Source organism: Terrapene carolina, unplaced genomic scaffold, assembly GCF_002925995.2.
Source record: "Terrapene carolina triunguis isolate 2854851 unplaced genomic scaffold, T_m_triunguis-2.0 Scaffold194, whole genome shotgun sequence".
Taxonomy (NCBI): domain Eukaryota; kingdom Metazoa; phylum Chordata; order Testudines; family Emydidae; genus Terrapene; species Terrapene triunguis.
Genome location: NW_020664545.1, coordinates 36,493 through 60,658, shown reverse-complemented (window position 1 = coordinate 60,658; position 24,166 = coordinate 36,493). Strand labels below are relative to the sequence as shown.

The following is a 24,166-nucleotide window of genomic DNA, read 5'->3' as shown; positions in this document are numbered from 1 at the left end:
GTCGCATAGCGTATCAGACTGCCCATTATTTTACAGTCACGAATCAAAGTATAACATGAACCGCAACACCCAGCTACCACAGGGTATAAGGATGGAGGCTGAACATTCCTCATTCGCTGCTTTGAAACAGAAACTAAACATTTTAACATATTTAAATGTATGTTAGAGACTCTTGTTTGTCAACACCGTTCCACCATCTTGCCCTTAAACCACCCCCAACTGCTCATGACTACCTAGAATGTTTTTAAAATGCTTCTTTATCCTACCATCGTAGCATTGCATGTCCATCCTATACCTCTGTATTAGCTGTACGCAAACATACAAAGGATCTTTTTAGTTTGCGTATGTAGGCATGATTAACTGAATTATTTTACTCTAGAGAAGTCTATCATTCAGCACGCTTGCCAAGTCCTCATACTATACAATCCTTACTTGATTCTTGTTGGAATATGCATGTTACATGCAGATGGCTTAATGAACAAAATTAGCTCAGTTTAACATTTCAACACTGGACAAAGGGTAGCTGACAGCATAGAAAAAAAGCCATTTAAAAAAGTTACATGGTAAGTGTGCAAGAGAGTAAAGCTTTAGTTTCCGTTTGGTATTCAGTTTGAGCCAAAAGGCTGAGCTCATATTTGCCTGTAGGAGAATTAGTTACATTATTATAAAATATTTTAGTATTTGACCTTTAACTCTAGTGACACTAGTGAAAGCTACTGCAAGAAAAGAGGTTGGAACATATTCACGCAAACTTCAAGGAAACAGAGGTAGGGAGTAAAAACTCAATTTTAAAATGAGCTTTAATTTATTTTTCCCTTAAGTGCAGTTGTCAATGTAAACAAAACATGTTAACAATTCCAGTGAGTTGCAGGACATTGCTGATACGTTCATTCTCTTCAAATGTGCTCTTTTACCATTATGCCAGTTACCGGACAGAAAGAGCAGCTTCTAAATAGCTTACACTTGTTGGCTTCTTTTCAAATCTAGTTAACTAAAATCAGTTTTACAACCATTAACCTGAAAGCTGCATAAAAAGAGCTTAAAATTGCTTGGCTGTTAAGTTTTATATATTGGAATGTGTTGTGTCTATGTGTATAAAGCGTACATACACAGAAGTATATTTTCTTTAAGGGTCACCACAATTTTCCTGTACCTCATCGTTTGCATTGCCATACATAGTTAAAACAGTTCACTGCCACTTTAAATCTTAAGCAATCATGGCATGGGAGCAAGAGAAATCTCAGCCAAAAAAAAAAAAAAAAAAAAAAAAAAAAAAAAAAAAAAAAAAAAAAAATAAAAAAAAAAAAAAAAAAAAAAAAAAATAAAAAAAAAAAAAAAAAAAAAAAAAAAAAAAAAAAAAAAAAAAAAAAAGCCAGTTTTCAGAAAGTGTCAATATATGGAGTGTGCATTTTCATGCGGGAGCAATGCAATACATTTTTGTTTTCACAAGTTAGAAATAACCACTAAATCATGAAAGGTTTGTTTGAAGTCATTCTCAACTATGAAATTAAAAACGTATGCGGCCCATGATAGTGTTATTCAGTTATATCGTTACTTTTGAATAAGGTGGTCTATATATTTGAACCATGGCCTATAACTATAGATAACAGATTAGAAACACAGATCATTTGCACAAGAGTATAGAATAAAATTATCTCAATTTAAAAGATGCCTAGATATTCGACAAATATATTATGGATGGTCCTCCCTAACATGGGGAAAATAAAGTTTTTTCCTCCAAAACTTCTCATATCAAGGATTTATTATATTTACAGCACACTTTGGTTCTCTAAAAAAATAGATATTTTCTCTCTTTCTGATGAGGCATTGTGTTTCATTTAATTTTTACTGGTGGATTGTCTAGAACGGTGGAACTGAACTAGTGACGTACAGACAAAAATGATTTTGTCCTGTGATAGCCAAAAGGATAGATATGCAGAAAGCTTCTACCCACCATTTGAAAGCTATAAGTAACTGTTTAAAATAAGTGCATTTTCGTTGTTTTGAAGTGATTGTGCTCTATGTATCTATAGACATTTATATGCGTGTATCATGTACACATACCATTAATTTATTAATGTTGGCATTTCAGTGTAAAGTCATTTAATTTTTCTACTTTAGACACATTAGATATAAACCCCCGCCCAGAGAGTGAAGCTTGTCAGTAAAGGTGCTATTGGAGGTCACTTTTGATCTGTATGCCTTCCCTAAACAATGCATATGCCAAGCGGAAGGTGTGACAGAAAAATATTTAAAAAATTTCATCTCCAAAATTGAAGAGTCAGACAGTTATTAAAATAAACAATTTCTTAATCTTATTCTGATGGCCACAGTGTGACACGACATATTGAAAGTGTTAAATCCACACACAGAGGAAATCTCACTCAGAACAGGCACAGTCCAGTTCTATTGAGCAGTGCTCAGGTTAAGGCAGTGTCCCTCACAGAAGAACACATCGGAAAAAGCTGCTTTTCTTTTGCTGGTCTGGTGTGATTTTGACTCCCTGGTTGCTGCCTTGTGGGCTATTGCCTTCCTAAAGATGAAAAGAATTTAAAAGGTTATTTATTTATATTTAACTAGAGTGATTGCAAGATTACTTTACTTTTGAGCTGGATTCAAAACGCTCCCTATAGCAGGTCAAAAAACAAAACCCCCAGCTCCCTCCCCCCTCCCCCCCAAAATCAAAACAAAACAAAACAAAACAAAACAACAAAAAATGAATTCTGCTAAACCGGGCTCAACCAAACATGGACTGTGCATATTCTTTATGCGCCTACTGGATTCAAATGCCTATTGAGGTGAAAGCATCCACGACTATTATATTGGTCTCGTTAAAACATGAGTCATCAGCAAGACCCAAATACAGCAGTTATATCTGCACCCACTTCTATGTCACATGGTGGTCGTTATAAAAAACAAACCTATATAGGAATTTGTTTCAGTAAAAGTCACACAATGCTTCTTTGTTAAACTTGTTAATAAATAAGACCAAAATTCATGCAGTCTCATCTGTTGCGTGAAGGAAATTTTTAGAAATGCACCAGGTGAAACATGATTTGAGGATAAAAATCCCAGAAGCTAGTCCCATAACTAGAACTGGTTACATGATAATATTTTGGAGAACACTGGGTCCAGTACAGAACAACCTGATCGGCCTCCACCCATTTCTAATTTCTATGAGTCAATCAGAATGTAAGGGTTTGTCTACACTTACCGGGGGATCAACATGTGGCGATCGATGCATCGGCGGTTGATTTAGCGGCTCGAGTGGAGACCCGCTAAATCGACTGCAGATCACTCTCCTGTCGACTCCTGTACTCCACCTGAACGAGAAGCACAAGGGGAGTCGACGGGAGAGCGTCTCCCATTGACATAGCATAGTGTGGACCCCACGGTAAGTAGATCTATGTATGCTGACTTCAGCTATGTTATTTACGTAGCTGAAGTTGCATAATTTAGATCGATCTCCCCCCATACTGTAGACAAGGCCTCTAAGTGAGGGATTTCCATGATTAGTTTCTTTGCTATAGCTCCCACCACAATTTCAGTAAAGCAAAATAGGATTTATTAGCAACTTTAGAGAATCTCTATTTAAAAACCTATCTCAATTATGACTTTACGCTATAGGAATTAGCCATCTGTTTGTATTCAAAAAGCACCCAGAGAGTTGATTGGAGGACTGACAAAAAATTTCTGCCATCACCAATGTGCCTAAGTGGAATAGGCCTCAAAAAACAAATATTCTAGTCAATTTAATACTGTAGTGGGATTTAAAAAAAACAAAACAAAAAACAAAACACCACAAGTGGCTTGGACTCAGTAACAGTTACTCACCAATTTCTTGTCCATTTTTGCTTTGATATCTCTCGCAAGAGTGAAAAATGCCTAAAGTAAGAGCATATTTAAAACTTGTGTTTTATTAGCTACCTATACATGTGGAAGTTTGTTTAATAAAAGCTGCTTTCATAACTCCAAAACCAAGAAGTACTGGTGAATGTCAACTTTTCAGCCAGGAATATTTTTGTGACCTACCATTTGGAAACCTTTAACAGTTAAAAAATGGACTCTTGATTTCAGAGAGAAAGTGTCTCTCTCCAGGACCACTGTTGAGCCACAGAACTTTGGTTTGATGTGCAAGAGTCATTGAAAGTTACTACAAGCTGATTTAGTGCAGATTACTCATGAAAGGATATACCAGCTCAAGTCAATCCATCAGTAGCTGAAGAATCTGCAGCAGGATGCCAGACACCCCCAACCGTGGCACCTTTGGAGGGCACAGTGAGAGATTTCACACACATTCACAATGGCCCAGCACAGAGGGGTTCATAACAAAACCATTCATCAGGATGGACAGAAGAAATGTTCTTAATAAGCAGAGAATCATAGTAAATACAGATAAGATTGTACAAAATTATTTTAACTTAATTTACATAGTGGAACGTGCTCTTTGCAAAATACTTCCATGAGACCGTCTAAGTTAACTAAAAACCCATTGCCAATAACGGATAGGATTTAACATCATGTAGTCAAAATAGATAGATGCTCCTATTGCTTTTATGTACAAATCTATATAAAATAGTCTGTACTAGGAGAAAAAAAAATCAATACTCACGTTCTCTATATTAATATTCGCTTTTGCACTGGTCTCCATGAATTTAATTCCAAAACCAATAGCTAGCTGAACAAAAAAAAAAAAAAAAAAAAAGGATTTCTTATATCAGATATAAGCCCTGAATAAGAATTCATTCTCACTGTGCAAGACCTGCCATGGTACTGAACAGAGAACTTTGCAAAGTGGCAGCATTAAATTGAAATTCAGATACCACAGAATCTTTTAAAAGTTCAAAAAAATATTTCTCTTTACCCAAATTGTTTTTTTAGTATCCTAGTTATATTACACTGATTTAACTTGCAGTCTTGTTTAAAAATAAAATTAAAAGCATCGTATTTAAGGTAAAAATATGCATATTTTTTCAAAGCACTCATAACAATCCCGACAAGAAACCTACACAAAGAGGATAGGCGAGATTTGATATTTTTGCATAAGAAACACAAATTAGAAGAACAACAACAAAACAGCAAGAATAGGTGATGATGAGAATGAAGTTTTTTACAAATTATAAAACTAAGTGCCTGCAAGCTGTTCTGCTCTGGTGGCTCCCTGTACCTTTATGGACCTCCACTGTCATTTATGAGGAATTAGCAGGATTGTCTCTTCCAGCTTTAGGTGTCAATGTGCCCCATTCCACTGGCGTTCAGGGAAAAGCAGGACTTCCAAAGCATTTAAATTTTCCTCCTTTTGCTCAAAAAGTTTGTCATTACACACCTAGAAACTCTTGTCCCAATGGTTGGGGAATAACACTTCATTATATAGGATTATCTCCTCCCTCTCATATATTTGAAAATATGGAAGAGTGGACGGGAATTTCAAAAAGGAAGAGAATTTGTGGTATGTTCTTACATTAGACAAATTAGAGGATTGGGCCAAAAGAAACCTGATGAGGTTCAACAAGGACAAGTGCAGAGTCCTGCACTTAGGACGGAAGAATCCCAGTCACTGTTACAGACTAGGGACCGAGTGGCTAGGCAGCAGTTCTGCAGAAAAGGACCTAGGGGTTACCGTGGATGAGACGCTGGGTATGAGTCAACAGTGTGCCCTTGTTGCCAAGAAGGCTAACAGCATTTTCGGCTGTATAAGTAGGGGCATTGCCAGCAGATAGAGGGGAACGATCACATCCCTCGATTCGACATTGGTGAGCCTCACCTGGAGTACTGTGTCCAGTTTTGGGCCCCACACTACAAGGAGGATGTGGAAAAATTGGAAAGAGTCCAGTGGAGGGCAACAAAAATGATTAGGGGGCTGGAGCACATGAGTTATGAGGAGAGGCTGAGGGAACTGGGATTGTTTAGTCTGCAGAAGAGAAGAATGAGGGGCGATTTGATAGCTGCTTTCAACTACCTGAAAGGGGGTTCCAAAGAGGATGGATCTAGACTGTTCTCAGTGGTAGCAGATGACAGAACAAGGAGTAATGGTCTCAAGTTGCAGTGGGGGAGGTTTAAATTGGATATTAGGAAAAACTTTTTCACTTGGAGGGTGGTGAAGCACTGGAATGGGTTACCTAGGGAGGTGGTGTAATCTCCTTCCTTAGAGGTTTTTAAGGTCAGGCTTGACAAAGCCCTGGCTGGGATGATTTAGTTGGGATTAGGTCCTGCTTTGAGCAGGGGGTTGGACTAGATGACCTCCTGAGGTCACTTCCAACCCTGATATTCTATGGTTATAATTTAAAAATACATTAAGTGTCAAAAAGGTGTGTAGAGATTGGATAGGTGCATTTTTGTATTTAAAAGTCTAATTACAAATAAATGAATTTAAGCAATAAGACTTAGGATACACAGCCTAATGTGCCACATTGGGAACATTTTAGAGAAAGGGTGACAACTCTTGCTTTTGAAAAGAAAAAAAAAAAAAGACAAATTTTCAGTCTACATGCAATACTGCACACATTGATAGAATTATTCTATGCTCACATTTACTACTTGTACTCCTAAATGAAACACACCAGCTGATGAGTTTCCTGAAGCATTCCAGAATTGTTAAAATTTTAACTCTTGCAATAAAGATCAATGATACACAATACAATGCTGTTCTCACGGTGAGAATTTGGGGGATATGTCTATGTCAAATTAATGAATTCAGTTTTGTGAATGTCATTTAGCATTGTAAACAGTAGATTAGAGTATCCATTTCACAGCAGAGGCTGGACAGGGAGTGGACAAACTGTCTGAAAACCTGACACAGAGCAATCAAAGGCCATCAACATTGAACGACTCTTCCCTACTGGAACAATGGGTTTTCTACTAACAGGGCAACTGACTTTGGACCCTGGAATTTCCCCAGAGGAAACACATGGGCAACAAGAGGGACTGAGAATATGTGTTGACTGTAATTGCTGGGTGTAACTGCAGCTTGAGCAGACATGGACCCAAGCTAGCTAGCTTGGGTCCTCGAACAGTCAAGCTGTGGCAGCACAAGCTTCAGTGCGGGCTAGCCCTGCAAGTAATTACTCAGGATTTCAGGTGGGTTTCTATAGTCTGCACTGATGCTTGTATAGCCACAGCATTCCTGTTTTGAGAGCTGAGCTAGTGAGATTAAAGTTAGTTCAGGTATGTCTTTTTGAACTGCAATCACACCTAGTGATTGCAACGTAGACATACCCCAAGCCTATTTTAAAAAGGTGCTTCTAAACAGGTGACTCCATTACACTGCCAGTTGCAAGATGACCAGGCCAAGAAGCCTGGACAGGCTGCCTGGTTTAAGGACTAATACCAAACCCAAAACTCACAGGTGCAGGGAGGTCAGACTAGGGCAGTGGTCCCCAACCTTTTCGGTATGGCGGGCACCAGACGACGAGCCACCGAGGACCGAGAAGCATCCGCCGAAATGCTGCCGAGAAGCAGCAACGTCAAGAGGCGTCACCGCTGAAATGCCGCCGAGAAGCAGCGGCATTAAGAGGTGTTGCTGCCGAAAAGCCGCCGTTGGGGACCACTGGACTAGGGGGATTGCATTCAGGAATCTGTTGTTTTCCATAGATCTGTAACTCATGTGTAAGTGCTTGTGATTAAGAAACTCCTGTGCTAAGTCTATGTTCCTTGCTTTACTGCCATGTTCTCTCTGAAGGACTTAAGAAACCAGAGCTCTCCACAGAGAGATGAACTCTGGGAGGAATAAACAACTGCGGACCGAGGAAGTCTGTAGCACCAGTTCCAGCATCTAAGGTGGCACGACTGTGGCTCTCACTGCCCAAGAAGGATGTCAGACAATAGGTCTGCACCTGAGACTGTGCCTGAGAGACCCAGAGCTCAGAACTGGTCATTGTCCATACCAAAGGGGCTTAGAAGAACATGGGATTCAATCACAACAGACTAGTGTCTATCCAGAGAGCGGAATTGGGGCACTCACCTTCTCCCCTTGCTCTCTAGAAACTTGTCTTTTATCATTCACATCACATTTGTTTCCAAGAATCATCTTTTCGACATCTGGGGATGCGTGCTAAGATGAAAATGGGCACAAAGGTAAGATAAATTATTTGCAGAACATTTGTTGGCTTTGTGTTCATGACGTTTACTTTTAATACGTATTCTCTCTTACAAGAGACCATTATACTCTGCACTGAGTTCTGACAGCATGCCAGGAACATACAACTTACCTCATACTCTTCTCTTCCACTCATCCCCCAAAAGCTACAGACTTATAGTGTAACTAAGGCAGTGAATTCACAATAATTACAGGAAAAGTTAGTTTTTCATACCATAATATCCATTGCTGCCATTTCAGAACTGCAATGTTTATTAATATGTACACTCCCTCTCTCCACACACACACACGCGTACGTAAAGAACTGGTACGATGCATTTGATGAACAGCAAAAATGTCACTGCACCTCAGATGCCCAGAATGCCACTTACACAACAACAACAACAAGGGGAAATTGGCTTTTTAATTAGAAGCAGGTAAGATGTTAACTTTCAGTTCACCATTAGTCTTAGAGAAAGTTATCCAGACTATTGCTTCACACTCATCTAAAGTAATTATGGTGCTTTCTGTATCTTGTCTCGTGTACCTATGTGGCAGGGTGTATCAACCCCACACTAGCAACGCAGGGGTTAACAAATCGCTTTTGGTCCAAGAGGCCATGTCACCTCACCCTTTTTAGGCATGCTCCCAGTGAAGGAAAAATATAAAGGAAGCAGCTCAGCTGACTAGGAAACTTTTCTTTATTATGACAACGGGAGTCAAGTGAAGAGAGGTATAATGGTAATTGTAGGACAAAGTAATGTGATAACTGAGCTGTACACGTTCTACAACATTTTTTACTTCACATAATGAAATACACACATTTAAGTCTATATCACAATCACTTCTCTCTATCCTTCATTGTTTTTTCTACGTCCATAAAGTTTAAAGCTTCATAACTGCACATTGCAAGATTAACAAATAATTTCTGAATTCTGCCTAAGTACTGAGTTAACTCTAGAAGTGCTCAATAAATGCAGAACGCCATCAACAAGATGAACTAGGTGTTGTGCTGAAAGCATTGACAACTTTGATGCTGAACATTTTCCAGGGATTTACGGCTCCAACTAGGACAATACCTCATGCCTGCAATATACTGGTGCCACTCAATGCCCAGAAAGTGCTCTGTTTAGAAATAATTAGAATGCTGTCAGGGTAGAATCAGTCAACTGTTGGATTTCTTAATTGCAGGAAAGACTCCAGTTCATGTAGTCTACTCTTACATGCGGGCATACTGAATTACTACTGACTAATAAATTCCAGAAGATATTACCAATTTGGAGCTTCAGACGAACACCGTCTCTCCAACCCACTCCACACAAAAAAAATGTATATATTTTAACATACACAACTTAGTGACAAATTTCACAGTTCTGAACCATTTTGACTAACTATTTTTCTAAAGGTTGCATAGGGACAGTATATTTAATATTAAAGATTCCTGTAAATAAAATGGGAAGTTACCTCTTCAATATTCCTGACCCAATTCCGAATGTTTTCAAAAGATTTCTCATTGGTTATGTCATATACCAACATGATGCCCTAAAGATTAAAAAAACAAAACAAAAAAAAGACATGGCAACTTAATTTCAACTAACAATTGTTTTTGTAAGGATTACAGACATGTCCAAGACAGAAAGAAAAATAAATTCTGAAAGGCTAGAATTTAAAAAAACAACAACACACCCCCCCTTCCCCCCCCCCCAAAAAAAAAAAACAAACACCACATCAACCTTTGATACGAAGCCACTTGCATAGAGAAGCAACTGCTGAAAGGAAACAAAAAACCAAACAGCATTCTACTATGTAGCTTGAGTTAAATTTATTACATATCACTAGAGTACAAGAATCTTTGAGATGTTCTACAACCTATGTCCTAGCAAGCCACATATTATTTATCTGCCACCAACATGCACATGCAAGTCACACTGGAAGTCTGACTTTGTGGGACTCCCACACCAGCGTAATTTGAACATAGAGATGGGAGCACTGGTCTTATCAAATACTTCACCAAGTGGAGTTCAAGTTCTGAAGCTCATTACAGTTATAAATGCTTATGCTTCATAGTAAAACTTGAATGGTTTCACTTTCTGCAAATTATAAATAGATAAAAAAAAAATTTCAGCTACATCATGCTTACCATTGCTCCTCTGTAATATGCAGTTGTGATTGTTCTAAACCGTTCCTGCCCAGCTGTGTCCCTAAAATAATTAAGCAAATCCAATTAGTACATGCAAACTACTTGAACACAGTCTGAAATTAAGATCACTAGAGAGAGTTTCATTAAACTTTACAGGGACATTCTTTAAACACACCAAATCAACAGCTTTACCTTCACAGATTCCAAGGCCAGAAGGAACCATTATGATCTATTCTGACCTCCTGAATAATACAGGCCAGGGAACTTTCCCAAAATAATTCCTCGAGCACATCTTTTGGAAAAATATCCAATCTTGATTTTAAATTTATCAGTGATGGAGACTCCGCCACAACCCTTGGTAAATTGTTCCAATGGTTAATTACTCTCTGCAAAAAAAATGTATAGCTATTTCCAGTCTGAATTTGTCTAGCTTCAACTTCCAGCCATCGGATTGTGTTATACCTTTCTCTGCAATACTGAAGAGCCCATTATTAAACATTTGTTCCCCATGTAGATACTTTTAGACTGTTACCAAGTCACCCCCAACCTTCTTTTTGTTAAGCTAAATAGACCGATCACCTTGAGTCTATCACTAAAAAGGCAAGTTTTCTAATCTTTTAATCACTCTCATGGCTGGTGTCTGAACTCTCAATTTATCAACATCCTTCTTGAATTGTTGGCACCAGAACTGAACACAGTATTCCAGCAGCAGTTGCACCAGTGCCAAAGACAGAGATAAAATAACCTCTCTACTCCTACTTGAGATTCCAGGATTAATGGAATGATCTTGGATTGGAGGAAGGTCTTAAGTGGGGTTCCACAAGGATCTGTTTGGGGTCCGATGCTGCTTAACATCTTCATTAATGACCTGGATGTAGGTATAGAGAGCATACTGATCAAGTTTGCAGATGACAAAAAGCTAGGGGAAGTTGCCAATACTTTGGAGGATAGAGCAAAAATTTAGAGGGATCTTGATAAATTGGGGAACTGGGCTGTAGACAATAAAATGAAATTCAAAAACAAATGCAAGGTGCTACACTTTGGGAAGAAAAATCATACACACAAATACAGAATGGGGGGAAACTGGCTTGACTGCAGCACGGCTGCGAAGGATCTGGGAGTTGTGACGGATCACAACCTCAATGTGAGTCAGCAATGCGACACTATTGCAGAAAAAGCAAATACAATTTTAGGTTGCATTAACAGAGGCATAGCATGCAGTTCACAGGAGGTGATAGTACCGCTCTACTTGGTGTTGGTTAGGCCTCAGCTTGAGTACTGTGTCCAATTTTGGTCACCAATGTATAGAAAGGAGGTAGAGAAACTGGAAAGCATCCAGAGGCGAGCAACAAAGATGATTAAAGGGATGGAATGCAAGCCATATGAGCAAAGACTGAAGGACCTGGGTATGTTTAGTTTGGAAGAGATTAAGGTGGGGGATCTGATAGCTGTCTTCAGATACTTGAAAGGCTGTCATAAAAGGATGGAAAAATTGTTCTCTTGTCACAGAGGGCAGGACAAGAGGCAATGGGTTCAAACCACAGCACAGCAGATTTAGATTAAATTTCAAGAAAAACTTCCTAACTGTAAGAACAGTAAGACAATGGAACAAACTGCTTCAGGAGATTGTGGAAGCTTCTTCACTGGAGGTTTTCCAAAGAAGGCTGGATAGCCATCTGTCTTGGATGATTTAGACCCAACAAATCTTGCATCTTGGCAGGGGGTTGGACTCGATGACCCTGGCGGTCCCTTCTGATCTCTATGATTCCTCTGTATATGCATTCCAAGATCGCATTAGCTCTTTTGGCCACAGCATCACACAAGCTCCTAGTGTTCAGATGATTATCCACCACAACCCCCGAATCTTTTTCAGAGAGTCAATGCTTCCCTGGATAGAGTCTGGCCTACATTTTTTGTTCCTAGATGTATATATTTACTTGTAGCCGTATTAAAATGCATATTATTTGCTTGCATCCAGTTTACCAGGCATCTCTGAATCGTTATTTACCACTCCCCGAGTTTTTGTGTCACCTAAAATCTTTCAGTGTTTATGTTTTTCTTTGGGTCACTGATAAAAATGTTAAATAGCATAGGGCCAAGAATTGATCCATAAGAACAGCCATGCTAGGTCAGATCAATGGTCCATTTAACCCAGTATCCTGTCTTGACAGTGGCCAATGCCAGGTGCTTCTGAGAGAACGAACAGAACAGGTAATCATCAAGTGATCCGTCCTCTGTTGCCCATTCCCAGCTTCTGGCAAACAGAAGCTAGGGACACTTCAGCGCATGGTTTTGCGTCCCTGCCCATCCTGGCTAATAGCCACTGATGCACCTATCCTCGATGAACTTATCTAATTCTTTTTCGAACCCTGTTAATCCTGGTCTTCACAACATTCTCTGGCAAACAGTTCCACAGGTTGACTGTGTAGTGTGAAGAAATACTTCCATTTGTTTGTTTTAAACCTGCTGCTTATTAATTTCATTTGCTGACCCCTAGTTCTAGTGTTATCCATGCAAGACTCCACTGTTTCCAGTGGAAACATACTTGCTCAATGATTTCCCCATTTACAATTACATTTTCAAGACCTATCACTTAGCCAGTTTTTAATCCATTTAATGGATGCCATGTTAAATTTCATATTGTTCTATTTTTTTTTTAAATCAAAATCTCATGTGGTACTAAATCAAACACCTTTACAGAAGTGTATTATATCAACTTTATTACCTTTATCTACCAAACTTGTAATCTCATAGAAAAAAAGATATCAAGTTAGTTTGACAGGATCTATTTTCCATAAACCCCATCTTCAATAAACTCAGATACTATAATCTCCCAAAGAGCAGGATTAGAGCAAAAATCCTAGTGATAATATCACCACTCAGTATGCGAATTGTGAAGCAAAGAGAGATACTTGGCATGAGCTAAACATTTTATCTTAATTCACATAGCTTTAAAAGAAAATGCTTACCATATCTGCAGTTTAATTCTCTTGCCATCTAGCTCTATGGTTCTAATCTTAAAGTCAATACCTGGGGAAAAAACCTACATTAATTAAGATTTCCAGTAAAGACCAAATTAACACTTTTTCCCCTTTAACTTTCCAAAACAAAGGCACCCATTCCATTTAATTAATAGATTAGATGCAAAGTGAATTCTGAATGTCCATGGAGTTCTTAACAACATTTAGCTCATTCTGAACAAAGACATTCACAAAGCCTCTGTTGAAAGCAGACCTGTTGTAAACCAGCAGGGAAATTGTAACATTGTTACACCAAATAAATAAAAACCCTTTAAGTACAGTCACATCCAAAGCCTGACCTACTGTAGCTACAGCTGAACCAGAATGTACAGTTCAATATAACTTCAGAAAAGCTGTATCAAGGTCAACAGAGCATTATGCCACACAGGGTTGCTGGAAGTATCATCTAATTACAATCTATTAGATTTCTCTTTTCTCAATTCTAATAGACTATTAGAGAATTTGTTTTAGCAGTGGGGTAGTCTCTTCTTACTAAGACAACATGTCAAAAACTGGCAAAGAAAAATTAACATTTTAAAATAGTCTTATTTTAGTATGACTAAAAAATAAGTCAGATTTCAGAGCAACACTGTTTATTTTTTAATTCCATATGTAATTCTACAGATGTAACATTACTGCCCCCCATTTGCTAGTGTATGAAACCTCAACTGTTATGCAAAAAGAAAATTTAAGTATAGAAGTACACTATCTAGCTAAGGACCTGTCTGCACACAAACTGGAACTGAAATAACTAAGGCATAGTCTACATTAGAATAAATTTACTGGTACAGCTATACCAGCAAACCCTCCTACTGCAGACACAGCTTATATTGGCAGGAAAATGCTTTTAGTGGTGTAGCTTATACCAGTTCTCCAACCAAAATAAGCTATACTGCTAAAAGCACTTTTATCCTGGTATATATTCGCCTACGGTAGGGCTTTTTTGGTCATGTAAATGTTGCAAACAAACCGCATGTCCTTAACCAACACCAGCAAACGTGCGTAGTGTAGTGTAGACCGGGTTGGAGTTGGCAGTTATTTCGGTGCACATCAGCGTGGAGACGCTTACTGCGGACTGAGCGTGCCCTATTTAGATTTAATTTACAGTGGCAAACAACAATACATCGTAGTGCCAATACAAAACCCTTCCGTTTCAGATCATTCCCCTCATCCCGCGCGCGGCCCCAGCCTGACGGCGAACGGCCCCGTGCCCCACCCCGCACACGGCAGCTCGGGCTCTACCGGCTCTCTGTACCCGTAAGCCTGCACACGCCACGGACAGACACACGGAGCTGCCCCCGCCAGCCCCGAACACGCAGCGCCCCTGCCCCCGGCACCCCCTTATCCCGCAGCCACACGGGCCGCCCTGCCCCTAGCAACCCACGCCCCCCCCGCGTCTCGCTCGCTCGCGGGCCCGGCGCGGCTGAGGGGGCGGCGCTCACCGATGGTGGAGATGAAGGTGGCGTTGAACGCATCCTCGGAGAAGCGGAAGAGCGCACAGGTCTTGCCCACACCCGAGTCGCCGATCAGCAGCAGCTTGAAGAGATAATCGTAGGTCTTCGCCATGTTCCACCGGGCTGGGCCCCGCCCCTCAGGAAGCATCCGCCTCTCGCGGAGTCTCACAGGATGAGACGATTGCCCCTCACACCCGCTTCATGCTCTTATTGGCTAGCTGAGGCACGCGTCACCTCACGTCCCGCCCTGCCAGCTCCCGAGCAGGAAGAGCACAGAGCTAAAGCTCCATTGGTAGGGCACCTTGCCGAGTGTGTAACCTGCTCCCTGATTGGTTGACTGCCCTGCTGCGTGTTGCCGTTCCTGAGGTCCTTCGCTGGCGGTGGCGGTAGCAGGGTGAGGCGCTGGCTAGAGCCAGAAGAGCTCGGTGAGCTTCATGGTCCTGGGCCCACGTACCTCCCTGGGGCCGCTCGCCCGCCCCGGGGGTGTCTGGGGTCGGGTGAGCCGAGCCCAGGTTTTTACAAGCCAGCGCGCCCTGTGGGGAGAGCGGCGGCCCCCGTTGCCAGCGCGCGGCCCCGGTAGGAGTTTCGTAGCGAAACGGGCTTAATCGAGTCTCGTTGGCCACGTTGAAAGAAACGTAGAGCTGCGGCGAACCCGTTGCTGAGTCGTTGCGCTGTCACCGCCCGCGCCCGTCGGGGACAGGCAGGGCCACGGGCTGTGTCTAGTAAATGGGCTTTTCACACTGGCAGCCGCTGCCAAACCCTCAGGATGAGGGATCGTAGACTCTCAGGGTTGGAAGGGACCTCAGGAGGTATCTAGTCCGACCCCCTGCTCAAAGCAGGACCAGTCCCCAATAGATGAGATCGCGGACTGAAAGGACTGCTAGAGCGTTAATTTTCTATCTCTGTGTGCAGCAAGTCCTTTTCATTCTCGCTTTTGCCGGGAAAGTAATAGAGATTTTGTTCTTTAAAATGCAGTGCCTTGGCATCTTACTGATTCTAAGGTCTTCTTTATACTGGGAGGTTTTTGAAATATTTTAATCATATTCTGCTCTCTGGCCAGGGTTCATTGTTTCGAGAGTGCGGATTTGGTGTTTTGTAGTCGCTTAGTGTGACAATTTGCTGAAAGTTGATTTTGTGTTTTGAGATTTGAAATTTTATTAAACTTTGAGCTTTTGTCAAGCAAAACTTTAACAAACCTCAAATAATGAAAACAAGAAATTGAATAAGTCTGTCCCAATTTGTAACCCTGGTAACAAACAATAATACAGTGCAAATTTCAGCTCAATAAAATATGTTGAGTTTTGAAAAAAATGCTCATTTTTAAACTCTGCAGATACATGGACAGCCTGCCTGTAAGTGCAGAGTAAACATGATTGTACAGGATTTCTGGGTGCTCTTTCCCTTCATATGTGGAATGGTGAGAGCAGAAGCCATTGTTTGTAGTTGTGGGGATGAAGGTGGGTTCCCAGAATTCAGTGTTTTCACTCTCCTCCACACACCACATCCCAGGAAAGTGCCTGATGGAATTCTGGGACGTGCAGGTGCTGCTCTCAGGAAGCAGTATTGTCCACAGGCTGCAGGATATGTCTGGGATGTGACTGTAGTGTTGGGTGGGAAGATGGCACTCTAAGGGTCTCTAGCAAAACTGCTTTGTCATCAGTTCAAGGAGCTGGTTTTGCACATCCTAGAGGTTTCCTAGAGTTTGCCTCATCAATTCAATGGTCTTCTAGGGATTTCTCTGGCCTCCTTCTCTGCAATGAAAACTCCTCTCCAGTCCTCTGTCTTCTTGGTCCTGTTCTGGACTCTGACTGCAGCTCACCCCACATTTCCTGCTTTGTATTTCTTTTCTTGCCCTGGAGATTGGCCACGTGATCCACAGTAGATAATAGTCCAGTCTGTTGCGGTCACAGGGCTTCGGGTGCAAGAGCTGGGGGAACTGAAAACAGAACAAGTAGTTATTGTACTAATTTCAGTTTTCATGTCACCAATGATAAAATATTGCTTTTTCCTTTCTTTTAGAATGCCATTTCCGTAGCCTTTTGCCAGTCTGGAGTGACTCTGAAGATGGTAAGATGTTTTGTTTGCCTTCAATTCTGCTTTATCGCATCTCCAACATGCACCAAATGCATTGCAAAATGAAGAGTTCTGCAATAGTTCAGAACTTACAGGGTTAACGTAGCTGGAAGGCTGACTTGCCTTATCTCTGTTCTGTCCCACTTTGGGGAAATGTATCTCATAAAATGCTAAGATAGCTGAAATCTCAGGCCATTGCACAAATTATAAACCAATGTCTTTTTTTTTTTTTAATATTGCTTTATTTTCACAGCATCTAGTGTTTCAATGAACATGGTTACATTATAGTGTTTCTTTATTTAAATCCTACTTGACTAGGGGGAGGGCTAGGGCATAGTGGTTGAGGAATCTGGAATGAGAAAGGAGACCATAGTGGCATAGGGAGGGGGGGCAGCCCAGTGGGCTATTAATATATATGGGCAGCAAATAGTCACGGAACTAAACTTCCCCAGTGCAGATGCAGTTTAAAGCCCTGGGGGATATTTCCAAGCTAGCAGGCCCAGATAGGCTCCTAGATCACATCTGCCCACAATGGCAGCCTCTAGCAGCCATCCACAACAAAAAAATATTCAACCCTTCTATACAGTTATTTAATATAGAACCAAACTTTCTCGCAGAAGTCCCCTCTCCAGGTCTATCAGGCTGGGTGTCCACCTGGCTTTCAGGAGCTGCATGTTCATTTGACTCTGCCTCAGACTTTTGTGTGAGGAAGAGATCTTGGCTTTCAGAGGAGCTCCCTTCCTTCACCTACTTAGAGTCCTGGTCAATGTTGGACAGTGCCAAAAGGGGTGACACTGCAGACCCATGACAAATGAGATTTGGTGGTGGCCTCACAGCAAAAATCTGATCAAGATGCCATAACAGTAGAAGACGCACAGGTAAACAGACAGGTCGGGCCTGCCATCATGCATTGCAGTATGAGATAACAGTGGGAGGACTGCCAAGTCAATGTGAAATAGATGCATCCACACAAATCTTATTTTGCACTAACTCATTCCTTAGTTAACTTAATGCACCTTCAAAAGGGATTATCCTCTTGGTAAAAAACTGGACATTTAAATTGAAAGAAGAATTGTATCATGTGGACAATAGGCATTTTAACTAAAAACCCCATAAGTTAGTGTGAAACACCCCTCCTCCTCCTAAACACTAAATTACATGTCTCTACCAGGCCATTTATCAAAATTAAGGCAAGTCAACTAAAGGTGTGAAGTCAATGCACATAACGTACATTTAACCCCTGTGGATGCTTTCGTTCAGGAGTAAAGTGGTCTACATTTCCTGTAACTTAGTCCTCCTAAGGTTACATTGCTCCTGAATTAAAACATCTACCTGGGGACGGAGGTAAACACACTAAGTTATACACATTGACTGCATGACTTTAGTTGATTCACCTTTCCTGATTGACCCCCGTGTAGACCACTCCTTAGAGGTATTGTTAGCACTAGATGTAGAACTGACAAAAATCACAACTGCTTCCATTGGCATATATTTCCCAATATGACTCATGGGATTAGTACTAGTGGGAGAGCCATCACAAGCATTGATGGATTTGATTGCACCAATTACAAAAGTCCAGCAAAAGAAAAATGGAGTATGGATCACACACATATAATGCTAGAGATTCCCTTTCTAATTTATTATTTATTTATAAAACAGTTCCTTCAGAGTTCTGATTGAGTTCTAAAGGTTCCAAACCAGGCAGTTACAACTAGACACTGAGAAGCAGAGGGCCTAATTTTCAGAAGTGCACTAGACATAGCATCATAGAATCGTAGGACTGGAAAGGACCTCGAGAGGTCTTTTAGTCCAGTCCCCTGCACTCAAGGCAGGACTAAATATTATCTAGACCATCCCTGACAGGTGTTTGTCTAACCTACTCTTAAAAATCTCCAATGACAGAGATTCTACAGCCTCCTTAGGTAATTTATTCCAGTGCTTAACTACTGTGACAGTTAAGAATCTTTTCTAATGTCCAACCTAAACCGCCTTTGCTGCAATTTAAGCCCATTGCTTCTTGTCCTATTTTCAGAGGTTAATGAGAACAATTTTCCTCCCTCTTCATTGTAACAACCTTTTATATACTTGTGTTCCCACTCAGTCTTCTCTTCTCCAGACTAAACAAACCCAATTTTTTCAGTCTTCCCTCATGGGTCATGTTTTCTAGAATTTTAATAATTTTTGTTGCTCTTCTCTGGACTTTCTCCAATTTGTCCACGTTTCCTGAAATGTGGTCCCCAGAACTGGACACAATATTTCAGTTGAGGCCTAATCAGCGCAGAGTAGAGCAGAAGAATTACTTCTCGTGTCTTGCTTACAACACACCTGCTAATACATCCCAGAATGATGTTTGCTTTTTGTGTGTGTGTGTGTGCGCGCGCAACAGTGTTACACTGTTGACTCGTATTTAGCTTGTGTTCCACTATGACCCCCAGATCCCTTTTCACAGTATTCTTTCCTAGGCAGTCGCTTCCCATTTGGTATGTGTGCAACTGATTGTTCCTTCCTAAATGGAGTACTTTGCATTTGTCCTTATTGAATTTCATACTATTTTCTTCAGACCATTTCTCCAGTTTGTCCAGATCATTTTGAATTTTAATCCTGTTCTCTAAAGCACTTGCAACCCCTCCCAGCTTGGTATTGTCTGAAAACTTTATGCCATTATCTAAATCATTGTATTCTATGCTATTATCTAAATCATTGATGAAAATATTGAACAGAACCAGATCCAGAATTGATCCCTGAGGGCCCCCATTTAATATGCCCTTCCAGCTTGACTGTGAACCACTGATAACTACTCTCTGGGAATGGTTTTCCAATCAGTTATGCATCCACCTTATAGTAGCTCCATCTAGTTTGTACTTCCCTAGTTTGTTTATGAGAAAGTCATGCAAGACAGTATCAAAAGCATTACTAAATTCAAGGTATACCACATAACAGGACTACCTGTCCTTGGTCTTCCTCTTGCTTTTAATGTATTTGTAGAATGTTTTCTTGTCTCTAGCTAATTTAATCTCATTTTGTGCCTTGGCCTTTCTAATTTTGTCTCTACATACTTGTGTTATTTGTTTATATTCATCCTTTGTAATTTGACCTAATTTTCACTTTTTGTAGGACTCTTCTTTTTTGAGTTTCAGATTATTGAAGATCTCTTGGTTAAGCCGGTGTGTGTGTGTGTGTCTCTTGTTATACTTCCTGTCTTTCCTATGCATTGGAATAGTTTGCTCTTGTGCCCTTAACAATGTCTCTTGGAAAAACTGCCAACTCTCTTGAAATGTTTTTTCTCTTAGACTTGCTTCCTATAGGATCTTACCTACCAACTCCCTGAGTTTGCTAAAGTCTGCCTTCTTGAAATCCATTATCTTTATTGTGCTGATTTCCCTCCTACCATTTCTTAGAATCATGAACTCTGTCATTTCATGATCACTTTCACCCAAGCTGCCTTCCACTTTCATATTCTTAACCAGTTCCTTCCTATTTAGCAAAATGAAATCTAGAACAGCCTCTCCCCTAGTAGCTTTTTCCACCTTCTGAAATAAAACTTGTCTCCAGTACATTCCAGGAACTTGTTGGATAATCTGTGCCCTGCCATGTTATTTTCCCAATAGATGTCTGGATAGTTCAAGTCCCCCATAACTACCAAGTCCTGTGCTTTGGATGATTTTGTTAGTTGTTTTAAAAAAAGCCTCATCCATTTCTTGTTCCTGGTTAGATGATCTGTAGTAGACCCCTATCATGACATCACCCTTGTTTTTTACCCCTTTTATCGTTACCTAGAAACTTTCAACAAGTCTCTCCTATTTCCATCTCAGTGTCAGTCCAAGTATATATATTTGATATATCTGCAACTCCTGTTGCTTTCAGTTTGAAATGTGGGTTAGAAATAAGAATGGCCATACTGGGTTAGACCAATAGTTCACTTAGCTCTGTATCCTTTCTCTGACGATGGCCGCTGCCAGATGCTTCAGAGGGAGCGAACAGACCAGGGCAATTATTGAATGATCCATCCCTGGTCATCCAGTCCCAGCTTCTGCCAATCAGGTTGACTGACTGCCAGAAGCTGGGACTGGATGACCAGGAATGGTCTGCACCTCAAGTTAGGGCCAGGTTGCTCATTTCAATGTGTGAAATTTTAAGCAGCTACAAAGTGTGAGGGGGGTGAGTTATATTTGCATCAGGAATTCTAAGGCTTTCCTGACTATTGTGCCTTTCAAAACTCAACCACAATATTGCATTAAATTTTTTTGTATTCATGATGATAGTTTCCTAATGTATTATTTGAATAATTCTTTCTTCCCCTATTTGTTGACATCGGGCATAAAGACTTCATGCAGGAAAACAGAGTAGAATTTATAATTTTTTTTTAAACTATAGCACAAAATAATAGTTCAAATATGCCAGTTGTCTTACAGAAAAGCACTGTTTGTTTATTTTTGGCTTCAAATCTAAAATAGGAAGTATGCATTTGGCCAAACCAGCAGAGTCAGATTCAAGGTCATACATATATGTTGAGTGTTTGTTTCTTTTCTTGAAACAGAAATCCAAGATATGCACATTTAAAGTCTTAACAAGGGTGTTCTAATACACTGAAATTTTAGAGTTACTAGATTTAATTTGGCACAGTTCCTTACTCAAGATAAAACCCTTCTCAATTTCTCAATTTCATCCCTTTTTAGTATGCTAAATAGTTCTTCATCCCATTTTCACCCTCACACTTCATCCCCTGTTTTCACACTCATACACTCTGTAGACTTATCTCCATCTTCTACTATGGCCATTGTCGTCATTTAGATTAAGAGCCCTAAATATGCATAGTTCAACTTCCTTTATAGGTTACTTTTCAGCCTCCTGGCCATTCTAGTTATCTTTTCTGAGCTTCCTTGCTGAGGTCCCTCCCATTTGTCAATTTAATGAAGTGCGCAGAACTAAACAAAATATTCCAGGTGTGGTTACTAAAGTGTTGTATGCAGAAGGATTATTACCTCTCCCATGGCATCATATGCATACAGCTGAAAACTGAAAAGTATTTGGATTTTTCTGATCAGAGGCATTAGCTTGCTGTTAACAGGTATTTCTTTAAGTTCCTTTGGATTACTTCTCCCTTTTCACTGGTGTCTGCAACTCCTCTGAATGCAATGATGTTACTTCCTCTTGAATAAGATCAGACCTAGCAGGTCCCTGTAGTTTTTCACAGGACACTTTGTCACTTATAATAGTTATTTAGGGATCCTCCAGACAATTTACAATCCATGTAACATTGTCCTTAATCAACATGCAAGTATCAATAGAAATATCTATAAATGATTGGACACTATTAAATGAATGGGTGTCATATTCAGATTGTAATTAAGCTTTTGATTTAATGTCTCTCAAAGTTGTAATCAAATTCAAATCTGCTTGGACAGGAATAAACTACCTAAAATCCTTCTGTTCAAGGAGTAGTTGATTGATTTAAGATACTAGTTATGACAGCATTCATCAGTTTACATCCCAGTTGTGAGTGGTTTTATTTTGATGCAGCACACAAAGGGGCATCAACAGCATAGCAAGTGTATCTCTGGATCTGTTTTTGCTGGCTCAAGTTGGGTCTTTGCACAATTCCTGTTTGCGCGTTCATTATAGTCACGGCTATCCAGGAAATAAATAACCACTGAAGTAATATGAGTGCTGCAGGTGGGATTTATATTCATTTTTTATTTTGTCCTACATGCCACTTTATTTGAACTTTCTTCCAGTTTTGTTATGTGACCCATCACTTACATTTTAACTTAACAACTGGATAGGTTTTGGTTTTTAAAGAAGCAATCTGAGTACAATTAAACTAATTCTCCTAAAAGTATCCTAGTGAGAATTACAGGGCTATGCTAAAATCTGACCAGACATGTTATAAAAGAACAAATTAAAAGAAGGACATTAGTTATGTCATTAATCATGGAAAAGAAAAAAAGCAGAGAATGTACAGGTATCAAGGTAGCTTGTTTTTTATTTAATTCAGTTTTTACAGAAAAAGACTGACGGACTAGTACTAGGAATTACTCAGACTAGTATTAAAGGCAGAATCTTAGTGCACCAAGGCAAAGCCAAAAGAGGAAATGCATTTACAAAGAGGTCATATCATTGAGTGCATGGTCAAGCTCCTCACTGATAGCTTTGTACTTCAGCTTCTGAGCATACAGCTCGTCTACAGATCCAAGGGCCCAAGGCAAGATGTTCAACAAGAAATGTAGTAAAACAGTCCACAGCAAGAGATGCATGGTAGAGAATATGGAGAAAAATTGGAATGCAGCAAGTGAGGATAAACGGTGGAAAATAAAGATGAGAAGAAAACATGTAAACAAGATTAGAGAACATTAAAATATAAGGCAAAAGCTATACACATGTACTAACTGCCAAAATGTCAGGAGTTTCAATTTCTTATAAAAAATTTTCAGTAGAGTTTTAGAAAAGATTTAGAAGCCAGATCTTCCTACTGGTCACAACTGAGTCAGATAACAAACCTTAAAATAAATTCTATTCCTATAAATAAAATAAAATGGCCCCTTGATTAGGTGCAGTTGGTATACAGCAGTGGTCCCCAATGCGGTGCTTATGGGTGCCATAGTGCCCGCCAGGGCATCTATGTGCGCCCGCGTACTGGCCGACGGAGAAGCATCCGCCGAAATGCCACCGAGAAACGGCAACATCAAGAGGCGTCGCCGCCGAAATACTGCCAAGAAGCAGCGTCATCAAGAGTATTTTTTTTTTGTTTGTTTGTTATGTAACTGCACTCAAAACAACGTAAAACTTTAGAACCTACAAGTCCACTCAGTCCTACTTCTTGTTCAGCCAATCGCTAAGACAAACAAGATTGTTTACATTTACGGGAGATAATGCTGCCCGCTTCTTATTTATAATGTCACCTGAAAGTGAGAACAGACATTCACATGGCACTTCTGTAGCTGGGATTGAAAGGTATTTACATGCCAGATCTGCTAAACATTCGTATGCCCCTTCATGCTTTGGCCAAAATTCAGAGGACTTGCTTCCATGCTGATGAGACTTGTTAAAAAAAAAAAAATGCATTAATAAAATTTGTTACAATTCTCCCCAAAGAAGTTCAGTATGTCTCCTGCTTTGTGTTTTACCCGCATTCTGCCATATATTTCATGTTATAGCAGTCTCGGATGATGACCCAGCATGTTGTTCATTTTAAGAACACTTTCACTGCAGAAACAACAAGGAGTCTGGTGGCACCTTAAAGACTAACAGATTTATTTGGGCATAAGCTTTCGTGGGTAAAAACCTCACTTCTTCAGATGCATCTTGTAGATACAGACTAACACGGCTATCCCCTGATACTTTCACTGCAGATTTGACAAAACACAACGAAGGTACCAGTATGAGATTTCTAAAGATAGCTACAACA

At 40.1% G+C, this 24,166-nt stretch overlaps 2 protein-coding genes and 1 long non-coding RNA gene across 4 annotated transcripts in view; 1 reads left to right on the top strand and 2 right to left on the bottom strand.

Moving 5' to 3' along the window:
* Positions 1–1,346: 1,346 nt before the first annotated feature.
* On the bottom strand, positions 1,347–14,814 carry RAB8A (RAB8A, member RAS oncogene family). Its single transcript, XM_024194273.3, has 8 exons — positions 14,677–14,814; positions 13,184–13,244; positions 10,215–10,275; positions 9,539–9,616; positions 7,961–8,050; positions 4,613–4,678; positions 3,835–3,885; positions 1,347–2,533 (listed from the first exon to the last, which is right to left on the bottom strand). The coding sequence occupies exons 1-8, from the start codon at positions 14,798–14,800 to the stop codon at positions 2,441–2,443; spliced, it is 624 nt and encodes a 207-aa protein (XP_024050041.1). The 5' UTR covers positions 14,801–14,814; the 3' UTR covers positions 1,347–2,440.
* Positions 14,815–15,030: 216 nt separating this feature from the next.
* The window catches only part of LOC112102818, a 38,773-nt gene continuing 29,637 nt past the window's right edge, over positions 15,031–24,166 (top strand). The window contains exons 1-2 of the long non-coding RNA XR_002907785.1: positions 15,031–15,113; positions 16,708–16,755. This is a non-coding gene — a long non-coding RNA (uncharacterized LOC112102818). The remainder of the gene's footprint in view (positions 15,114–16,707; positions 16,756–24,166) is intronic.
* The window catches only part of TPM4 (tropomyosin 4), a 34,477-nt gene continuing 26,203 nt past the window's right edge, over positions 15,893–24,166 (bottom strand). The window contains exon 9 of one of the 2 annotated variants that reach the window (XM_024194275.1): positions 15,893–16,624. In XM_024194275.1, the coding sequence (XP_024050043.1) occupies positions 16,593–16,624 (32 nt within the window). In that variant the 3' untranslated portion in view covers positions 15,893–16,592. Of the gene's footprint in view, positions 16,625–22,724; positions 22,943–24,166 lie in introns of those variants that run through there. The other variant, XM_024194274.1, reaches the window with a different exon arrangement.